Below are 24,090 nucleotides of genomic sequence, written 5' to 3'. Positions count from 1 at the left end.
TATGTCAGGAAATTGGTGATGCAAACAAGGTGAATAATTAATGGTGACTCTAATCACCGATCTTTCAATACAGAGGGAGCACACAAACAAGTGAAAAGAACGTTTTAACAAAATGCACTAAGTGCTAAGACATAGGAATGTGTAGAGTATTACAGAGGCACCCAAGGGTGACCTGTGATAGGTATGGAAAGTTTCCAAAGGAAAAGTGAACTTTAATATAGTCATTTGAGGAAAATTTGGACAGCGAAGCAGAAAATGTGTGAGGGGAATTGCAGGATGAGAGAAGATGACTAAATCTACTAAGTCATGAAATAGCAATATGTGTGAAATAACATTATGTGTTAGACATATGGAGAAATTAAACAGTCAGGTATTATAGTAGGACAAGAAGAGAAAAGACAGAGACTAGCAAGAAATGAGACTAGAGAAATAAAGATATACCAGGTTATGAAGGTCCTTGAGTACCAAACAAAGAATCACTTTATCCAATGAGCAATGCATGTAATGCTGGAGAATTTTAAAAAGTGAAATTAAGTGATCAATGATCTAGTTAGAATAATTTCAGCCTCAGGCAACATAAATTCTTAAGTTAAATGATTTAAAAAGTAAGAAATTTACAAGAAGATTTTTTACTTGGGGAGAGAGGAGGGATGCGAGTTAATTCATAGACTCCATAATAGCTTCCATGAAACATTTCTTCTGCTGTACTCAATTCAACTGCCTCAGGTCTCCAAATGAAAACACAAGGATAGTGAGAACAAATAACAAGCTATTTCTTCTAGCTCATGTCCTTTGACTAGCAAAGAAAATTTTTTTTTAGATATTTTCCTACTGCAGGCTTCTATTCAGGCACCAGTGGCTAAAATTGGGTCACATGTCTATTTTTAATCAACTGCTTAAAAATAACTTGCTCTCCCTGATTGACTTAAGTAAATAATCATCCATTTCCTGGAGCTGAAAAACAGATCAGCCTTCCACAAATATTTAGATAACTAATACTTGAGATGGAAGGGAGCATTATGTGAGCAAAACATAAGTAGACAATCACAGAATATGCTATCACCTAATTTTTGCAATATGCTTCTTGAAATGGTGCAGGGTAGATTTTAGAACTTTGGGCTGGAAGAAAGGAGGTGAGTTAGAACACTAATGGTCCTAGCAAGAGATAGTGAGAACTTGAACCAGAAAAGTGGGAAATAAATATTTGGGAAATATTTATGAGATAAAATCATTATTTGAGTCATCAGTTTGTGCATTGCCTGGTGGAGAACCAACAGAGGGTATCACTACAAAAGTTAGTTTCTAAAAAAGAGCATGTATTAGTCCATCTTCATCTTGCTGATAAAGGCATACCTGAGACTGGGCCTTTTACAAAAAAAAAAAAAAAAAAAAGAAGTTTATTGGACTTACAGTTCCACATGGCTGGGGTAGCCTCACAATCATAGCGGAAGGTAAGGAAGAGCAAGTCACATCTTACGTGGATGGCAGCATGCAAAAAGAGAGTTGTGCAGGGAAACTTCCATTTTTTAAAAACCATCAGATCTTCTGAGATCTATTTACTACTATGAGAACAGCATGGGAAAGACCCACCCCCATAATTCAGTCTTCTCCCAACCGGGTCCCTCCCAAAACATGCGCAAATTCTGGGAGATACAAGATGAGATTTGGGTGGGGACATAGAGCCAAATCAGATCATTCTACCCCCGGCCTCTCCCAAATCTCATATCTTCACATTTGAAAACCAATCATGCCTTCCCAACAGTCCCCCAAAATCATTAACTCAAAAGTCCACAGTCCAAAGTCTTATCCAAGACAAGGCAAGTCCCTTCCACCTATAAGCCTGTAAAATCAAAAGCAAGTTAGTTACTTCCTATATAAAATAGGGATACAGGCACTAGGAAAATATAGCCATCTCAAATGGGAGAAATTGGCCAAAACAAAGGAGCTACAGGCCCCACGAAAGTCCAAAATCCAGTAGGGCAGTCAAATCTTAAAGTTCCAAAATGATCTCCTTTGACTCTGTCTCACATCCAGGTCACATCGATGCAAGCAGTGGGTTCCCATAGTCTTGGGCAGCTCCATCCCTGTGGTTTTGCAGGGAACAGCCTCCCTCCTGGCTGCCTTCACACACTGGTGTTGAGCGTCTGTGGTTTTTCCAGGTGCATGGTGCAAGCTATCAGTGTATGTACCATTGTGGGGTCTGGAGGATGGTGGCCTTCTTCTCACAGCTCCATTAGGCGGTGCCCCAGCAAGGACTCTGTGTAGGTGCTCCAACCCCACATTTCCCTTCTGCACTGCCCTAGCAGAGGTTCTCCATTAGGACCCCGCCTCTGCAGCAAACTTCTTCCTGGACATTCAGTAGTTTCCATACATCTTCTGAAATCTAGGCAGAGGTTCCCAAACCTCAATTCTTGACTTCTCTGCACTCTCAGGCTCAACAGCATGTGGAAGCTGCCAAGACTTGAGGTTTGCACTCCTGAAGCCATGTTGCAAGCTCTACAGTAGCCCTCTTCAGCCACTGCTGAAGTAGCTGGGATGTAGGGCACTAAGTCACTAGGTTGCACATAGTGCAGGGACCCTGGGCCTGGCCCATGAAGCCACTTTTTCCTCTTACAGCTCCAGGCCTGTTATGAGAGGGGCTGCCACACAGGTCCCTGACATGCCCTGGAGATACTTTCCCCATTGTCTTCATGATTAACATTTAGCTCTTCCCTACTTATGCAAATTTCTGCAGCTAGCATGAATTTCTCCTCATAAAATGGGATTTTCTTTTCTATCGCATTATTAGGCTGCAAATTTTCCAATTTTTTATGCTCTGTTTCCCTTTTAAAACTGAATGCCTTTAACAGCACTCAAGTCACATCTTGAATGCTTTCCTGCTTAGAAATTTCTTCCATCAGATACTGTAAATCATCTCTCTCAAGCTCTAAGACAGAAATCTCTAGGTCAGGGGCAAAATGCTGCCAGTCTGTTTGCTAAAACATAACAAGAGTCACCTTTGCTCCAGTTCCCAAAATAAGTCCCTCATCTCCATCTGAGACCACCTCAGCCTGGATCTTATTGTTTCTGTCACTATCAGCATTTTTGTCAAAGACATTTAACAAGTCTCTAGGAAGTTCCAAACTTTCCCACATTTTCTTGTCTTCTTCTGAGTCTTGAAAACTGTTCCAACCTCTACCTGTTACCCAGTTTTAAAGTTGCTTCCACATTTTCTGGTATCTTTCAGTAATGCCCTACTCCTGGTACCAATTTACTGTATTAGTCTGTTTTCATGCTGCTGATAAAGACATACCCAAGTGTTCCACTGGCTGGGGAGGCCTCACAATCATGGTGGAGGGCAAGGAGGAGCAAGTCACATCTTACATGGACGGCAGCTGGCAAAGAGAGAGCTTGTTCAGGGCAACTCCCATTTTTAAAAAACTATTTTAAAACTATCAGATCTCATAAGACCCATTCACTATCATGAGAACAGCATGGGAAATACCTGCCCCCATAATTCATTCATCTCCCACCAGGTCCTTCCCACAACATGCGGGAATTATGGGAGCTACAAGATGGGATTTGGGTAGGAATATAGAGCCAAACCATATGAAGTTAGAAAGCCGTCCTGAAACATGGTAACTCCTGTCATGAGTTCTTTTGGTTCCCAAACACTGAAGTGGGGCGCCCGATGAGTTTTCCTTGTGTTCCTCTTTACCTTTTACCTTAAGACCTGCTCAAAGCATCAGCATAAGTGAGAAACTGAAACAATGAACACCCACATGTGTTAGCGGCTGTCATTCTAGATCCTCTTGGTTTTTCTGATTTACTCCTGCTTTAGTGGGGTTTAGACAGTTTCCATATCCACACTTTAACTCTCTCTATGCTGCTGGTTTGGATTAAGACAATCAACTTTATTCTTCTCTGTCGATGGCCTTGGATCATTTTCCCCTATTAGCTGTTTTGGGATCCTTTTCCAGTCATGATCACATTTTGCTTACAGATCAACTAGTTCGTAACACAGCACTGTCTGCTAACTGATACCATTCATTTGACAATTCAGAGTTATGATACTTTGTAGTGCATCCACTGTTCTTCACAGAAAAATGAATTGCAGTACAAAGGGTTTATCAGGCCCCCTATCATTCCAGAGTTTCAGTGCTCTTCCAGAATTTTCAAGGTTTCAATCATGATATAAACCAAGTATCCATGAATAATGCAAAAAGCATGAATAATCATGAATTTAATAAGGTAAGGCAGTTATTATACTCAAGAGAGCAACTCGTATGAAACTCTTTCAAATTATTTGAGTAAGGATTTACATATTCATATGTAAATCCTTCATATTACATACTTTCTGCCTCTGTTAAGCTCCAGGTATATCAGTTATTAATAATAATAACTGAGTGAATATGTAGGTATTATTTAAACAAAAACAATTTCATGGTATACCTGCCCCTATCCAAGAGATGAAGTCAAGTTCTGGTAGCAATAGACATCTCTACCAAGATTTCCTGCTCCTGCCACTCTGTGAACAGGAAAGGAGGGAGAAACCTTGGTGTTTTGCCTTTCCCAATTGATATTAAGATCCTTATTCAAGGGGCTACTGGTTTCTAATGACCTAAACGTAAGTTAGCTTGATAAGAAAGTTCTGACTTTGAAACTCCTTTCAGCAAGTATTTGTAAGTCAAAAAAGCAAAGAAGAAGCACCATTTGCTCTCATTTCTCCTTGTGACTGAGATTACTTTTTACAAGGAGGAACAGACCACTTTCTCTGACATCTGAAATAGAAAGCTACAAAGGCTGATAGGCGTGGCCTCAAAATTGTTCCATGATTATGTAACTTCTTTCTAGTTAGGAGTTAGTACAGTGTGAGAAGGCCATCTACAATCAAGATTTAGAGAGGCTCTAACAAGTGCCATTTTTCCTTGTTAGCTTTCATTTCTCAGCCCTTTACAAGATTATAATAGTCTACAGTTTACTCTCTCCAAAGCTTTACGGACAGTGATCCCGTCCTAAGCAAGACAGTGACTCCAGGATTTCTGAAGACTATTGTGGAAAAAGTATCCATTAAGGTGAGATTTCTGGGAAGTTCTTCAGAGAAAGATCTAGGTATCTAGTTGATAACCATACCATCTCAGTGGAGAATTAGTTACGGGACTGCTTGAGACCAGAAGTGTTGTATCAATCATATTCAGAAAACTGAGAACTGAATGCTTTACCTGTCTAGGTAGAAAATAGGTATCTTTTATTCTACCACAATTGGGGTATGAACCAAAAAATGTATTTTGTCTACAGCAAATTTTAAAATTAATTCTTAGGTATCTGTTGGCATAAATTGATATTTAGAGGAGATACTTGGTTTTCTTGGCTAGAGGATGACTAGGAAACTTGGTGACTGGGTTTGGGCCTAAGTTAAAAGAGAAGACAGTCCCATGAGAAAATTATTATGAAGTAATATTTAATAAAAAATAAACAAGGACATAAATCTCTATTATATGATTTTATCTCTATATTAAAGAGCATAGATATGTGCACACATTAATTTCTCAATTTTACAAGCATTTACTCAAAAATAATCTTTACATTTTCATGAATCAGTTTCACTTCATACTTCGTTTTACAGCAAGTGTAAGAAGAAGTATTTCTCTTTTTCAAATGATCTATGCTTTACTCAGTGATAGATAACTATCATCACTGAGTAAAGCAGATTTTTTGTGGCAAGATATAACAAGAAGACAGGGAGAATCAATTATATATTACCTACTTTTGGATACATTTTGACTTTTTTATGGCTTAGTACATAATGGATGTTTTCTAATTACTTCATGAGTATTTGAGAAGAGTTTATAAGTGTTGGATTCCAAATTCTATTTAAGCAAGATAAAGTTTCTTAAGTAAGCTTGTTAATTATGTTTGAAAAATCTAAATCATCAAATCTAAGCTATTTTTTTTTACCTTGTTCTTTCAGTAACTGAGAGAGGTGGTGAAATTGCCAACTCTAATAGTGATTTTGTTAATTTCTCACTGTAGTTCTTTTGATTTCTACCATGTATTTTTACATAGAATATGTACATCCAAGTATATATGTTATGTGTGTGTTTAGAGAGAAGAAAAAATTTCTATATGCTATCTTTTAAAGTAATAACAGATTATACATATAATTTAAATTATTATATCTTTTTACAGGTTGCATACTTTACCATTATGTAGTGAAACTATGTGCTGATACTTATTGACTAAAGCCTATTTTAAGCTACACTATTTTTCCTAAAATGTCTTTCTTGAAGGTAAAGTTTGAAGAATATAACTTTTTCCAGCTGTTTCTCAAACTTAAGTGACCTTATACTTTATTTGTATTTTGTCAACAACATATGACTGGATTTATTTTTAATCCAAATGGAAAATTTTTCCTCTTAGTTAATGAGTTTAGTCCAGATATGCACATTCTATAAAGGTATATATTTTAACTTGGTTTTGCCATCTTGGTTTGTTTCAATTTATACCACTTATTCTGTGCTTTCTTCTCCTTTCTTGTCAAGTTTCTAATTTTAAAAAAAAATCTATATTCTCCTTAAAGATAAGCCCGTTAGCAAACTCTCACGTCTTCTGTTTCCCCAAACATAAAACTTCAACTGTAAGAGTATGTTCACATCGTTCCTGTTTTCTTTTCTTTGACTCTGGCTTTACTTAAGATGGTAAAAACACTAATTAAAGTATTTGTTTGATCTTACTTCCCTTTTGGCCTCCAACATTTCTTAGATTTATTTCTTTACATAATGAGTAGTTCTTCACAAAGAGCTGTGGGTATGGATAGTTTCACTGCCAAACTTCTGAAAGCTTTGAATATAATAATTGTTTTCTCTTAATTGTGTTAAGAAACATGTAACATAAAATGTGTCATCTTAATCATTTTTAAGTGTACAGTTCAGTAGTATTAAATACATTAATATTGTTGTGCAACCAACCTCCAGAATGCTTTTGCATCTTGCAAAACTAAAACTCTAAATCCGTTAACCAACAATTTCACCATTTCCCTTTCCTCCAGAGCTTGCCAAACATCATTCTACCTTCTGTCTGTATAAATTTTAAAACTCTAACTCTTCATATATATTTAATCATACAGTATACATGTGCTTTTTGTGACTGGCTTTTTTCATTTCATGTTCTCAAAGTCCATTCATGTTGTACTGTATCATGTGTCAGAATATTCTTTCTTCCTAGGGTAGAATAATATTCCATTTTATGTATTTACCATAAAATACATAAGAAACCGTATTTCTTTTTATTCATTCATCCATTGAAGGACATGTGTACTACTTTCACATTTTTCTGTTGTGATTAATGCTCCAATGAACATATATGTACATACCTTTATTTGAGATCACGCTTTCACTTATTTTAGGAATGTAGAACTTGAATAGACATTTCTTCAAAGGTGCTATACAAATGGCCAGTAAGCACATATGAGTATGTTTAACAGCAATAATCTTTAGAAAAATGCAAGTCAAACCCATAGAAACTACAATGAGATATAATAATTAAAAACATACATGCACAAAACTGTATGATTAAACATATATGAAGAGTTAGAGTTTTTAAATTTTTAATTTACCTTTTTTCTTTCTTATTTGGATATTTTATATTTTCTGTTTCTTGTCTATTGTTTGGGGAGGGGATGTTAAACTTTCAGTACTATCTCAAACAGAAGTGAACAAAAATTCATCCTTGTCTTTTTCCTGATCTTTCAGGAGCAAAAGAAATGTTTTCAGTCTCTTACCATTGGGAATAATGTTAGCTATGGTGTTTTTGTATATAGACTTTACTGTGTTGAAGTAATTTTCTCCTCTGTCTGGCTTTGTATTAGAATAATGCTGAGTTATACGATGAGTTTGGAAGTGTTCCCTGCTTTTCAAATTTTGAAAGACTTTGAGGAATTTTGGTCTTAATTCTTCTTCAAATATTTGGTGGAATTTGCCAGTAAAACCACTTAGTCTGGACTTTTCTTTACTGAGAGGTTTCTGACTTCTGATTCAGTCTCCTGACTGGTCATAATGACTGTTCAGATTTTCTGTTTCTTTATGATTCAAAATTTGCGGGTTGTATTTTTCTAATAATTTATCTGTTTATCCATTTCATTTAGGTTATCCCATGTATTGATATACAATTGTTCAAAGTATTCTCTTATAATTCTTTTTAGTTCTGTGAAATCTGTTGTAATGTTCTCTTTTTAGTTTCTGATTTTATTATTTGATTCTCCTTTTTTTTCTATGTTAATTCAGTTAAAGTTCTGTCAGTATTATTCAAATTTTCAGAGAACCAACTCTTGTTTTTATTGGTTTTCTTTATTGTTTTTCCAATCTCAATTTTACCTCTAATTTTTCTTTTTTCCTTCCTTTTGATGGCTTTAGGTTTAGTTCTACTTTTTTAAGTTCTTTATTTTTTTTTTGTTTGTTTTTTTTATTTTTTTATTTTTTATTTTTTATTATACTTTAAGTTCTAGGGTACATGTGCATAACGTTTATATCATGTATAACTCCCCAATGCAATCCCTCCCTCCTCCCCCCTCCCCCTGATAGGCCCCAGTGTGTGATGTTCCCCTTCCCGAGTCCAAGTGATCTCATTGTTCAGTTCCCACCTATGAGTGAGAACATGCGGTGTTTGGTTTTCTCTTCTTGTGATAGTTTGCTAAGAATGATGGTTTCCAGCTGCATCCATGTCCCTACAAAGGACGCAAACTCATCCTTTTTGATGGCTGCATAGTATTCCATGGTGTATATGTGCCACATTTTCTTAATCCAGTCTGTCACAGATGGACATTTGGGTTGATTCCAAGTCTTTGCTATTGTGAATAGTGCCGCAATAAACATACGTGTGCATGTGTCTTTGTAGTAGAGTAATTTATAATCCTTTGGGTATATACCCAGTAGTGGGATGGCTGGGTCATATGGTACATCTAGTTCTAGATCCTTGAGGAATCGCCATACCGTTTTCCATAATGGTTGAACTAGTTTACAATCCCACCAACAGTGTAAAAGTGTTCCTATTTCTCCACATCCTCTCCAACATCTGTTGTTTCCTGACTTCTTAATGATTGCCATTCTAACTGGTGTGAGATGGTATCTCATTGTGGTTTTGATTTGCATTTCTCTGATGGCGAGTGATGACGAGCATTTTTTCATGTGTCTGTTGGCTGTATGGATGTCTTCTTTTGAGAAATGTCTGTTCATATCCTTTCCCCACTTTTTGATGGGGTTGTTTGTTTTTTCTTGTATATTTGTTTGAGTTCTTTGTAGATTCTGGATATTAGCCCTTTGTCAGATGAGTAGGTTGCAAAAATTTTCTCCCATTCTGTAGGTTGCCTGTTCACTCTGATGGTAGTTTCTTTAGCTGTGCAAAAGCTCTTTAGTTTAATTAGATCCCATGTGTCAATTTTTGCTTTTGCTGCCGTTGCTTTTGGTGTTTTAGACATGAAGTCCTTGCCCATGCCTATGTCCTGAATGGTACTACCTAGATTTTCTTCTAGGGTTTTTATGGTATTAGGTCTAACATTTAAGTCTCTAATCCATCTTGAATTAATTTTCGTATAAGGGGTAAGGAAAGGATCCAGTTTCAGCTTTCTACTTATGGCTAGCCAATTTTCCCAGCACCATTTATTAAATAGGGAATCCTTTCCCCATTTCTTGTGTTTGTCAGGTTTGTCAAAGGAATACTATGCAGCCATCAAAAAGGATGAGTTTGCGTCCTTTGTAGGGACATGGATGCAGCTGGAAACCATCATTCTTAGCAAACTATCACAAGAAGAGAAAACCAAACACCGCATGTTCTCACTCATAGGTGGGAACTGAACAATGAGATCACTTGGACTCGGGAAGGGGAACATCACACACTGGGGCCTATCATGGGGAGGGGGGAGGAGGGAGGGATTGCATGGGGAGTTATACATGATATAAACGTTATGCACATGTACCCTAGAACTTAAAGTATAATAAATAAATAAAAAAAAAAAAAAGAAGTGTAGTGCTGTGGCAGAAGGTTATTCATATAAGGTAAGCAGCTGCAGCCCATTTATACTTAGGCCACTTTGGTCATAGTGGTTATGGGAAAAGTCAGGAACCAAGAAGTAGGCATTGAAGGATAGGCTGAGGCCCCCGTAAAGTATCAGAAGGGGAACCAGGGACTTTGACACCACAAAACCCATACTATAAATACTGCAACGATTACCCGTTTCCAAACATCATTTCACCACATACACCGCTGACCCAACTCAACAACCAACATTAAAAGGGAAGAACTTCACTGAACCTCTTAATAAAGCAAGTCTTGATCCATTGTTCACAGTGACACAGCTGGTAACTTTGTTCCTTTTTCTTATACACATCCAAGGACAACATTTTGTCCTGGGACACTCACTCACAAAAGTATATCTTATTTTTTAAAATTGTCTGCATAAATATGTAATGTTGTGTGTCATTTTTACTTTATAGGCCAAGCTATAACTTCAGAAATGGTGAATGAATACAAGAAAATTATTTTGCTGAAAGGATTCGAGCTCATGGATGAGTATCATTTTAAAACAATTAAGTCCTTACTGGCCTGTGATTTAGGACTAACTGCAAAAATGCAACAGGAATACAACAGAATTCAGATTTCAGATCTGATGGAAAAAAAGTTCCAAGGTGTTGCCTGTGTAGACAAACTAATAGAACTGGCCAAAGACATGCCACCACTTAAAAACCTTGTCAACAATCTTCGAAAAGAGAGGTCAAAAGGTAATAGGGAAAATCTTGCACATGGCTACTCTGCCTTGAGTCTCCCCAGCCTTGAGTAGAACCCCACCTTGGTCATAGCTGGTACATCCCTTTCCCAATTTATAACTCAGCAGTCATGGGGATGTTGGCACCTCAGAGACTGACCAGTTCGCAATTTAGAACATTCTGTTTCACATAAAAGAGATCGATAGATTTAGAAGAATGTATTTGGGGTAGGGATAAAAAACCAAAGACAGGAATTTATGAGAGGATGAGGGTTTCAGTAAATTAGAAATGTCAGGGAAAAAAAGCTACTTTTTAAAATGTATTTTATTTGAAATATTCATATTTAACCAATTTGCACAGCAAATAGTTCTATTAAGAGAAGTATAGAATTTTTCCACTTAATATAAATCACTGTTTTTTTAAATTCAAAAGCCAATATTAGCACTTTGCCACATTACAATTCAGATCATATTTCCTTTCAGGTCATATTTCTGTCATTTGAACAGATATTGCACAGAACATGACCAGCCTGTCAGCATCATGAAAGCCTTAGATATTTAAAAGAAATGGTAGGAGAACATGACTGAGGCACATGGAATTCACAGGACAGGAAGCATGTTTTCACTGCACAGGGGAGGAGTGAGGAAAGCACTGAGGAGAATGAGACAGTGCCTATGCCTACCATGCCTCCTAGCAGCCAGGCTGGGTTAATGTAGTAGAGGTAACAGGCAAATCTGAACTCTCATGCAGGAGCTGACAGCAGGTAATATTGAAACTGCTTTAGCTGTCTTAGATAAGCTATTCCAGTCTAGGCCTATTGTGCCCTTTTTCTTTTCTTTTGTCAGTTGCTAAGAAAATGAAAGCACAAGGAAAAGTTCTAATGAAAAAAATAAACCAGGAAGAAGTGGGTCTTGCGGCACCTGCACCCACCGCAAGAAACACGTTGACATCTGAAGTAGGAGAGAGGATTCCTGTAGCTCAGGTAAGCTTGAGAAAGAGGAGCAGGATTGAAGTCCCACAGAAGATACTCTGCTATGGCACATGGCTCTTCACTAATATCTCAACACAGCTTAGATTTACCAAATTAGTAATTATGGATCATCTTTGTGATGGGTAAAGAGTTAGGCATCATAAAAATGTAGTAAAAAATTTCTGTGACATAAATATATTATCTGCATTATACAAATGTGGTAATAATCATATTTGATATACATCTTGCCCATCCTTACACAAATCTAGATTTTCTCATTCCACGTCCAGTGCTCTTCTCATCACACCACAGTGGTGATAACAGTAATGCATCTGTTGAAATCATCTGTCTCTTTTTTAGTGCAACATTCCACGCCCAATATTATCTATTGTCCATATCTTCAAGTGAGAGGTTGTAATTCCCTGGGGTTTCCAAGGACATCCCATCCAATATAAATAGAACTTACTACGTTGTAATGAAAACTTGCTCTGCTTCTTTTCATACTAAACCCCATTAACAGGAAAATTAAACTGCTTTCAGAAAAGAAAAACTCTGAACAAAGGAAAGACTGAAGCCAAAAGGAATAAGGTGCCCCAGGAGCAGAGTGAGCCTCCATGTCCCTCAGGAGCCAGCACATCTGCAGCCACGGATCATTCCCCATTACCCCAGACCTCATCATCAACTCCATCCAACACTTCATTTACTCAGGTACACTCTTTCCTGGTCCTCTTCTCCATTTTTTTAACCCAGTCACAGTGCATTCCACTGTTACTATTGTTACTCTCATGCATAACTCTTCATGTTACTGATTTGCTGTGGGAAAACTGTTTTCTATATTGTGATAACTTGTTTACATTGGTGAGAAGCCACATGCAAGTAAAGTCCAATTACCCACAGGTGATCACTGTGTGTAAAACACCAAGACAGACCACTAAGCATTTCTGGTCTGTGCAGGTAAGTAGCTTGGCTTCGAGTACTAGTACATACAAGCCCATGGCTCATCTTTGCTTCCCACACTTCCTATTACAGATCTGGCAACGTTCTCTTCAGAAAAGTATTCTGCTGCAATTCAAATAGGCCAGGCCACTGTGGGGAGAGGACAAGAGATAAACAAACTTGTCCTTTTTTCATTGTTGTTAGCATTCTAGCCACTGTGAAATGCTGTCGAGGACATAGCTCTAACCAGAAATCCTCTACCTGAGACTACTTATATGCTGAGCCAGGCCAAGTCTTTCCACTTGTAACAGCACTGTTTCTTGGGAAGAAACAAAGGAGCTGGGTCCTCAAAATGGTAGAGTACACTAGTGATCATTAGAATTTCTAATGAATGTTTGATCATTAGAACATCTAATGATGTTTGAGGCTTGTGGTGGGCATGGTTCTTCATTTTTAATGCTATCCAAGTTGTTTTCACTTTGTTGATTGTCTTTGATTAAATTATCAGATTTAATCAAAAAAAAGTAGGTAGAGGAGATATTTGGATTTGTTATTATATTCTAATCTTTCTTTAAAGTTTCTTCACAATAATGCTTTCATCATCTACTGCTAGATTGTTCATGTAGATAATCATGCTTTGCTTCAGGAAGATTATTCTGAGTCAATGAGGGTGATTTAATTTCCAAGCCTGTTGTCTGCTACCTTAGACTTTCACTAGCTAAACTATACCAGTTCAGGTGCCTTTCCTTTCAGTTCAGCAATCCCTGTCTAGCCTAGCCCCCAGCTCCACGTATCTGTGAAAGTTGTTGGGTCGAAAGCTCTGCAGAGTCACTCGTGCAGAGTGACTTTGTATTCCTGCTCAAAGTTTTTTGTTCTGTTTTGTTTTGTTTTCTTGTTTGTTTGTTTTGTTTTGTTTGTTTTTGAGACGGAGTGTTGCTCTGTCACCCAGGCTGGAGTGCAGTGGTGCGATCTCGGCTCACTGCAAGCTCCGCCTCCCGGGTTCACGCCATTCTGCCTCTGCCTCCCCAGTAGCTGGGACTGCAGGGGCCCACCACCATGCACGGCTAATTTTTTTGTATTTTTAGTAGAGACGGGGTTTCACGGTGTTAACCAGGATGGTCTTGATTTCCTGACCTCGTGATCCACCCACCTCGGCCTCCTAAGGTGCTAGGATTACAGGCGTGAGCCACCACGTCCAGCCTCCTGCTCAAAGTTTTAAGTTTATTTTCTTGTGTCTGCCCAACACAGAACCAGCAAACCCCGGCCCAATGTCAGGTGGATGCAAGAAGAAATGTTCCCCAAAAGGACCCAGTGACAGTGATGGTACTGAAAGCAACAGCGCCATTTAAATATGAGTCCCCAGAACATGGGAAAAGCACAATGTTTCATGCTACAGTGGCCAGTAAGACTCAATATTTCCATGTGAAAGTCTTCGACATCAGCTTGAAAGAGAAATTCATGAGGAAGAAGGTCATTACCATATCTGATTACTCTGAATGTAAAGGAGTAATGGAAATAAAGGAAGCATCATCTGTGTCTGACTTTGATCAAAATTTTGAGGTCCCAAACAGAATTATCGAAATAGCAAATAAAACTCCCAAGATCAGTCAACTTTACAAGCAAGCATCTGGAACAATGGTGTATGGGTTGTTTATGTTACAAAAGGTAATCCCTTAATTTTGTTTTAATTTTCTCTACCATCACCTGGAACTAAACGTCTTGTCAGACTTTGCTTACTGACTGAATATTGGAACACAATAATTTATATTGACTAGAGATACTGATGAAGTTTTCCCACAAAATAGGAAATAGGACTAAGTGACCTATTAACTTCTTACACCAAAGTAAATGTAGGGACTTTGAAAAAGAGTTAGTAAGAAATATTAGCAGTAACGATCTGTTGTCAGCCACAATGAACTAGAGGACTATAGAGGGTCCAAATCAACGGGAGCAGGCTAATAACATCATCTCTTTCAGCTCCATCCCAATGAGCACTGATAATTTTACTTTGAATTTTGATAAATTTATTTTAAATAATGAGTTGTGCTACCAAGGTTGAACTCTGGTTGTGACATATATTTGGAGTAATAAGTGGATTGGCTGGTATGCTCATAAATGCAAATACATTCAACAGCTATCCATACAATCCAAACATTTGTACTGTTGCTCTTCTGTCTTATTTATTTATTCATTTATTTTTGAAGACAGCGTTGAACAACTGCGATATATTGAATTCCATGATACTTAGAGGATAAGGCAATCTCATCATATTATTTACAAAAAAAATAATTACAAGGCACAGAGTTTTATTGATATGTCCATGTCCAAATTCAAGATGCTAGTTAGGACAATGCATTCCATCCCTTTCTCCACTCTAAAACATTACACATTTCTATGAACTCAACTAACATTTTATATGATTGACTGCTTTATAACCCTATATACATGTCTTCCAAGATAGCCCCTTAAATTTACCTCCACATTTTCTCACACTGTCTTTAAGAGATCTTGCTTATAAATACAATTACTGAATTGATGAGTAATAGTGTGTGAGAAACTACAGAGTATGAATGGAGGGATCTAGGTCAATGGGGCCAAGATATTGGAAAAAAATAAGTAATGAGGAAGGTTGAAAAAGAATGAATGATTGTGTCATAGACATTTTTTCCTTTAAAATTCCTCATAATCCAAAGTAACTCAGGAGTGGAAAACCAAATATTGTATGTTCTCACTGATAAGGGGAAGCGAAGCTATGAGTACACAAAGGCATATAGAGTGATATAATAAACTTTCAAGACTCAGAAGGGGGAGACTGGGAGGGAGGTGAGGGATACAAGACTATATATTGGGTATAATGTACACACTACTTGGGTGATGGGTGCACTAAAATCTCAGAATTCACCACTATATAATTAACCCATGTAACCCAAAACCATTTGTACCCCAAAAGCTATTGAAATTTTAAAAAATTAAAATAATAATAAAATGAAATTCCTTATAATCTACTGATTGAATAATTGCAGAAAGCCTACAGTTGGTTTTCCACAGGACCATAAGTCAAGAAGTCCTATAGGAATTTTTGATTCCTCTGTATCTAGGTGCTTTATTTACTCTCAGCTGATCTGAAGGTGGTAGCAGGAGAAAAAGAGGGAAATATTTATTGTTGTAAAATTGCAGGAAGAAAAATACCTTAAGCAGGAAAAAATTGTTGGATAATAAAAGATGGGCCCTGTGAGATGGCAGGCCAAGCCACATGTATGATATGTACCTGTCATTCCTCTCGCGCATATTGCATTAACTTTGTCAGGAGGCTCTTTCTCATGTATACGATACTAATAATCCTCTCAGAAACAGGATGTTAATCTTCTTTTGCAGAAAAGCATACACAAGAAGAACACAATCTATGAAATAAAAGATAATACAGGATCCATGGATGTAGTGGGGAATGGAAAATGGCACAATATCAAGTGTGAGAAAGGAGATAAACTTCGACTCTTCTGCTTTCAACTGAGAACAGTTAACCGCAAGCTGAAACTGGTGTGTGGAAGTCACAGCTTCATCAAGGTGGGAACTGGGTAGAGGAGAATGAGTTTGCTAAAGAGGCAAATAATTTGGCTTAGGCTTTGGGAACACCAGATTCCTCATGTATTACTCAGAGAGTCCAGCCAGTGAAAGGAGAACCTAAACAATGCATTTGTAACTGGAGGATTTTCAAAAGGATATTAAGGTAAAGGCATTCATACAGCTGTAGAAAGGATATAATACTAGTGTTAATTGATTTAAAGATGTGTCTAGGGACAGGGAACATAGGGCTTAAGAGCAAGGGCTTTGAATAAGACAGATCTGATTTGAATCCTGCCTTTAACAAGCACTAGTTGGCTGATATTGGAGACATAGTTTCATTGGTCCTCTAAAATAATGGAAGTCTCCATTTCATTGGAATGGTTTAAACATTCAGACACTGCATACATATTAATTATCTCACAGACTGGTACATCATAATAAACTGAACTGTGGGAGATAGTATTTTTTTAGGAAGGTAAAGACACTGGAGGGACTTTTAGGCAAAGGAAATGATACATGAAAATTCCAAAAGCGTGACACAGCATAATGAGTTCTGTGCAACTGAAATTCAGTAGATACAGAAGACTCTGGGACCCAAAGATTTAAAAAAAAAAAAAAAAGGGACTGCTGAGACCCAAAGATAAAAAAGAAACAGAAGTGTGGCTTTTACAAAAGTAAATTAATGGGAACTTTATTGTTGAAAATACATGAAAAACTGAAACAAAATTATGCAGAAGAATGCCTGATCACTTTGACATTTTAGCAAAAAATATTCCGATGTCTATCTATGGAGTTGCATTACAGAACAATTAGGCTTGGGGCAGAGATATCTATTAGAAGTACTGTGCTGGAGTTCACTCATATCCTTACTAAAGACAGCTTATTGTTAGAAATTCAGGAATTATATGCACTGCTTGTTAAACATGTGGTAGTTTGAAATCAGCCATGTGAAAAATATGTATACCGCCAGACTCTGCAAATGTTACAAATCGAAACTTTTAAAAAATTGGGCACCTGGTTAACCAGGATACCACAGAAGTTTATTTCAAAAATCTATTCAGGAAGGAAAAAGACAAACAGGGATTAGTTAATGGGAGGAAAATGAGTTTTTTGAAGATAGATCTTCATAACTTTGTGACTAATGAGCTTTCATAGGGTAAAAGGAGAATAATGTAGCCAATGGGAAGAAAAGACATGCCGGTGAAAGAAGAACCATAAGCAGAGCTTCATATCAGTATGTAGGGTTTCATTATGTCTTTCTTATCTCTCTTTAAAGGTCGTCAAGGCCAAGAAAAACAAGGAAGGATCAATGAATGTTAACTGAAATATGCAAGCTGAAATGCAACAAATAACTTCTGCTTAAAAAATTAAGTTGTTAATAACTGTGGTTTTGTAAATTTCAGTAATTCATTTAAATAATGGATTCAGTAGATATACTGTAGCATATTAAGAGCTTTTATATCTGAGTTATAGATTAGGTTGCTTTCTGGAATAAAGTTTTCTTCTTATACCCTTCCATTTTTTTTAGATATTAAATTTTGCATTTATGACTTTCATAAGGTAAAAAATAAAATATCTTTTTTTGAAGGACATTATTTTCCCAAAGTCTTGTATATGTTCTCTTAAGGTCAGTAGTGAGCTGCTTGAGGCTGAGTACTTTGTACACTGTGAAGCACATTCTAGAGATGGGGAGAGACTCATGGGGCCTTATCCACACTGGAGTCTATATTGTGATTTCCAGAGGATAAGGCCTCAATAAAGGCTGTGACTAAATTTATGTAGCCCATGCTTAAATGAACAAACACTGTGGCCTAGGGAAGTAATAGATCTAGAGGAAAGGATTCCTCTATGCAATTATGTCCTCCAGAAGTGGGCCGTTGGGGTAATTGGTTTCTCTGAAGGGGACAACAATGGTGATTTGCATAAAGGTACCAATATATGCAAGACACTTGCCCTCCTTAGTTGGTGTGGGTTATCATATCCATCATATTCCATTTATCTGATTTGTAGATACATATGTATTCAAAATCAGAGCAACTAAAAACATAAAACAAACATTCACAGATCTGAGGGAAGAAATATACAGCAATGTAATAGTAAGAGACTTCAGTACTCACAATAATGAAGAGATTATCCAGGCAGTATTCAATAAGAAAATAGCAGACATCAACAACTCAATACACCAATGGACCTAACAGATATAAACAGAATAAACAGAACATTCTATACAACAACATCAAAATACACATTTGCCTCAAGTACGCATGGAGCATTGTCCACAACATGTCACATTCTAGGTCACAAAACGAGTCTTAATGAATTCCAGAAGAATAAAATTAAAATAAGCATCTTTTCTGATTATTATAGAATTAACCTATATTAACCTAATTAAATAGCAAATAAACAACTGGAAAACTGACATATATGTGAAAATTTAAAAACATGCTCCTGTATAGACAATGGATCAAAGAAGAAATTAAAAGGGTAATTTAAAAAATGAGACAAATGAAAATGAAACCACAATGTACTAAAATGTATGTGATATAGCAAAAGGAGTTCTAAGAGGAAAATTTATAGTTATAAGCATTTACCTTAAAAAAGAAAGCTCTCAAGTAAACAACCAAATGCCTCAGGGAACTGAAAAAAGAAAAACAAATTAAGGCCAAACCTACAAAGACTGAGTTAAGAAGAAACAGAACAACCCCCCACCCCCGCAAAAAAAACAAATGACAAGGAGATTAAATCAGTCATCAAGAAACTTCCAACAACAACAAAAAGCCAAGAATCTGAATACTTCACAGATGAATTCTACCAAACATTTATAGAATTATTGACTCCAACTTTTCACAAATTATTTCAAAAAAATTAGAGGAGGGAACACTTTCACACTCTTTTAATATTGACTTAATATTACCTGATAGCAAGGCTACACAAGAACACTACAAGAAAAAATATATATAGGCTAGTATATCTTATGAGCATAGGTGAAAAAATTCTCAATACTAGGAAACTAAATTCAACAGCACATTAAGAGGATTATACACTATGATAAAGTGGGATCTATCCTTGAGTTGTAAGGATCACTCATCATATGAAAATCAGTCAATCTGATACATAATATATGTTAGCAGAATGAAGGACAAGAAACATATGATCATCTCAATCAGTGCAAAAAAAGCATTTGATAAAATTCAACATTCTTTCATGATAAAACTTATCAACAAATTAGATAAAGAAGGAATGTACCTCAACACAATAAAGGCCAATTATCACAAGTGCATAGCTAACATCACACTCAATGATAAAAAGTTGAAAGTGTTTCCTCTAAAATTAGGAACAAGACAAGGATGCCCAGCCTTACCACTTCTATTCAACCTAGTAATAGAAGTCCTAGCCAGAGCAATCAGGCAAGAGAGAGATGTAAAAGGTATCTAAATAAGAAAAGAAGAATTCAAATTATCTCTCTTTGCTGATGATATGATTCTATACTTAGAAAATTCTAGAGACTATGCCAAAATGCTACTAAAATTGATAAACTATTTTAGTAAGGTTTCAGGATACAAAATTAACATACAAAAATTAGTAGCATTTCTATACACCAATAATACCCAGGTTAAGAGTCAAATCAAGAACATAGTCCCCTTTACAATAGCCACAAAGACAAGGAAATATCTGGGAATACAGCTAACCAGGGAGGTGAAAGATCTCTACAAGAACTACACAGAACTGCTGAAAGAAATCAGAGATGACAGAAATAAATGAAAAAATGTTCCATGCTCATGCATTGGGAGAATCAATATTGTTGAAATGACTATACTGCCCAAAGCAATTTACAGGGTTAATGCTATTCCTATTAAACTACCAATGTCATTCTTCACAGAATTAGAAAATGCCTATTTTAAGATTTATATGGAACCAAAAAAGAGCCCAAATAGCCAAAGCAATCCTAAGCAAAAAGAACAAAACTGGAGGCATTACATTACCCAACTTCAAACTACACTGTAAGACTACAGAAACCAAAACTGCATGGTACTGGTGCAAAAACAGACACAGACTAACGGAGGAGAATAGAAAATTCTGAAATAAAGCTGAACACCTATAACCATCTGATAAAGTGGACAAAAACAAGCAAGAGGGAAAGAACTCTCTATTCAATAAGTGAACTCTCTATTCAGTAAATTCAGTAACTGACTAATCATATGCAGAACAATGAATCTAGACACTTACCTTTCACCATATATAAATTAACTCAAGATGGATTAAAGATTTCAATGTAAGGCTTCAAACTACAAAAATCCTAGAAGAAAACCCAAGAAATACCCCTCTCAACATCCACCTTGAAAAAATCTTTAGATTAAGTCCCTAAAAGCAATTGCAACAAAAACATAAAATGACAGGTGGGACCTAATTAAACTAAAGAGATTCTATGCAGCAAAGAAACTATCAACAGAGTAAACAGAGAATCTACAGAATGGGAGACAATATTCACAAAGTATGCATCTGACAAAGATCTAATATCCAGAATCTATAAGGAACTTAAAATAACAAGCAAAAAACAAATAACTCCAATAAAAAATGGGCAAAGGACATGAATAGCCACTTATCAAAAGAAGACATATGAGTAGCCAACAAACATATGAAATAATGCTCATCATCACTACTTCTCAGAGAAATGCAAATTAAAACCACAAGGAGATACTCTCACACCAATCAGAATGATGATTATTAAAAAGCCAAAAAGCAACAGACACTGGCAAAGCTGACAAGAAAAGAGAATGCTTATAGAGTGATGGCGGGGATGTTAATTAGTTCAACCACTGTGGAAAGCAGTTTGGAGATTTCTCAAATAACTTAAAACAGAACTACCATTCAACACAGCAATTTCATTACTGGGTATATATTCAAAGGAAAATAAGTTCATTATACCAAAAAGACATGTGCACTTGTATGTTCATTGCCACGCTATTTACAATAGCAAGGACATAGAATCAACTTAGATTCCCATCAGTTGCGGACTGGATAAAGAAAATATAGTACATATATACTATGCAGTATTATGAAGCCATAAAAAAAAGAGACCATGTCCTTTTGAAGCAACATGGATGGAGTTGGAGGCCATTATCCTAAGCAAATTAAGGCAGGAACAGAAAATCAAATGCTTCATGTTCTCACTTAAAGTGGGAGCTAAGCACAGAGTACACATGGACATAAAAGTGGGAATAAAAGGCACTGTGGAGTACTGGCGGGGGGATGTGGATTGAAAAACTACCTGTTGGGTACTATGCTCACTACCTCACAACAGTAGCAACAAATAAGTTATAGCTAATTAATATTGATGAAGGACTACATTCTTGCCCTTTAGGATCAGAAACAACAACAAAGAAAGGTGGATGATCACTTCACTTCTATTCTACCATGTATCTGAGGTTCTTTAGTATAACAATAAATAAAATAAATAAAGATTAGAAAAGAATTATTTGTCTATAAACTCTATTCATATATGATAATTATCTGCATAAAAATTATAACAAATAAAATAAGAAAACTACTTGAGTAAATAAAATTAATCAAGATAGAATGTGAGGTCAATATATAAATCCAACTTACATGCATTTGCAACAGCCAGAAATGAACTTTAAAAAAATAGAATATGCAACTGAAACTAATAAATCAAAATATTTAGAAATAAATATAATAAGAGATATGTAAGTCCTTTACATTGAAAACAACAAAATATTACTGACATTAAAAATATAAATAAGTAGATAATGTTTGTGGGCTAAAAGATCCAAAAGGTTTTAGATGTGCATTTTCCTCAAATTGATCTATAAATTCAAGGAAATCCAGTCAACATCACAAAGGACTTTTTGGTATAACTTGACAGGCTGAACATGAATGTATATGAAAATGCAAGGGATCTAGAATAGCCCAAGCAATTTCAAAACATAGACACAAAACTGGAGAATTTGTATTCACTTATTTCATGACTTATGATAAAGCTATAAAGATAAAGGCATTATCTTATTAGCATAAATTAAATTTATGATATTAGCATAAATATTAACATATTAGCATAAATAAAAACATATTGGTCATTAAAATAGAGCAGAGAGTCCAGAAATGGATGATTCGTAAATGATCAATTCATGTTTTATGAAATAGCCGTTGGAATTTAATAGCAGTAAGATAGTATTTTCAAAAAATGGTGCTGAAAACATAATGAGCATTGACTTGAACTTCAAACCACACAGAAAAATACTAATTGAAGTGAGATCGTAGACTAAACATAAAACCCAGAACAATAGTTCAGTATTAACACAGAGGAGAAAAGCTACATGAACCTGGGATAGACTACACGTTTTTAGCACGTAAATAACAGTAAATGGAAAAGAAAAGTTAACCATCTGGATGTCATCAAAATTTAAAATGTCACCTCTTCAAAAGATATATTTAAGAAAACAACAAACTCTGTCCCGACCTGCAGGACAGTCGAACGGGCCCTGGAAGGGGGAGTGGGAATGGAGGAGACAAGAAAACACAAGAAATGGAGACAAGACAAGTAGCCTGATCAAGTCTCGTTTATTGAATGCAGGGTCATGCCTTATATAGGCTGGCAGGGGAAGAGGTTGGGCCAGGGCGGTGACGGTGGCCGGTCTTCTCAAATTACAATCGCGCATGCGCCGTGGGTTTGTACTGTTCCCGGGCGCGGGATCGCGCCTGCGCCCTAGGCTGCATATCTTCCTGGGCGGGAAAATGTTTGCGCGCGCGCGGGAAAGGTTGGCGCGCGCGGGAACAGTTTAGGCGCGCCCGGGAAAAACTTAGGCGCGCGCGGGAAAAGCTTTGGGTGCGCGCGGCAACAGTTTTGGCGCGCGCGGGAAAAACTTAGGCGCGCGCGGGAAGGGTTTGTAAATAAAGAACCCGGGAATGTGCCGTCCTGTCTCCGCTTTGCGGAGATCAAGCAACAGAGGTCGGCTAATTCCGGGCCTCATGGCTCCGGACAAAACTCCAAACTAGAAAAAAACTATTCTCAACACGTATTTGACAAAAAATTTGTATCTAGCATATGCAAACGATTCTTAGAATTCTTCAATTCTATCAATGCTTTAATGAAAAGGCGGCAAACAACTCAATGTAAAGTGACACAATATATGAACATTCTACAGAAGATGCGCGGATTATAAATAAGCACATGAAAATTGTTTAGAATCTTTAGTTATCAGGGAAATACAGATGAAAATCATAACGAGATACAACTTCTTACAAGAATGGCTGAAATTATAAAGGTATAGTGACTACAACACATGTTAGCAAAAACATGGAGCAATGGAAATGCTCATATTTTTCTCTGGGTAATTGTCAAATACTACAACTACTTTATAAAATAGTTTTCTTAAAATTTTAAACAAACACTCATAATGTCATCAAGCATTCCACTCTTAGATAACCCAGAGAGGGGAAAAAGAAGTACACACTAATCAGTTTGGTGTGGTGGTATGTGTCTCTAATCCCAGCTCCTTGGAAATCAGGTGGGAGAACTTGAGCCCAGTAGTTGGAATCCAGCCTGGGCAACACAGCCACACTTTGTCTCTTAAAAATAAAATTAAAATTTGGATTTAAAAAAAACACACCCATTTACCATGATCTTCAACAGGAACGTTCATAGCAACTTTATTCACAATAGCCAAAAGTGAAAAAGTAAAACCAAAGGGAATAAACTGTAGTATATTCATACTATGGAATGCTACTCAACAATATAAGAATACATCTGTCATATGTATTATGACACAGATAAATCTCAGATTTTGTTGAGAGAAAAGGCCAGGAACATGAAACAACGTGTTAATTTTTAAAACAAAATAAAAAGAGTTTCTTGTTTCATTGATT

General features: G+C 36.5%; 1 protein-coding gene across 1 annotated transcript; it reads left to right on the top strand.

The window, feature by feature from the left end:
- Positions 1–4,804: 4,804 nt before the first annotated feature.
- Positions 4,805–17,801, top strand: MNDA (myeloid cell nuclear differentiation antigen). The gene is made up of 7 exons (XM_033195503.1): positions 4,805–5,054; positions 10,467–10,751; positions 11,582–11,718; positions 12,247–12,414; positions 13,891–14,307; positions 16,018–16,206; positions 17,483–17,801. The coding sequence occupies exons 2-7, from the start codon at positions 10,487–10,489 to the stop codon at positions 17,528–17,530; spliced, it is 1,224 nt and encodes a 407-aa protein (XP_033051394.1). The 5' UTR covers positions 4,805–5,054; positions 10,467–10,486; the 3' UTR covers positions 17,531–17,801.
- The last annotated feature ends 6,289 nt before the right edge of the window (positions 17,802–24,090 follow it).

Source organism: Trachypithecus francoisi, unplaced genomic scaffold (genome assembly GCF_009764315.1).
Source record: "Trachypithecus francoisi isolate TF-2019V2 unplaced genomic scaffold, Tfra_2.0 Lachesis_group5, whole genome shotgun sequence".
Taxonomy (NCBI): domain Eukaryota; kingdom Metazoa; phylum Chordata; class Mammalia; order Primates; family Cercopithecidae; genus Trachypithecus; species Trachypithecus francoisi.
This window is presented reverse-complemented; position numbering and strand designations above follow the sequence as displayed.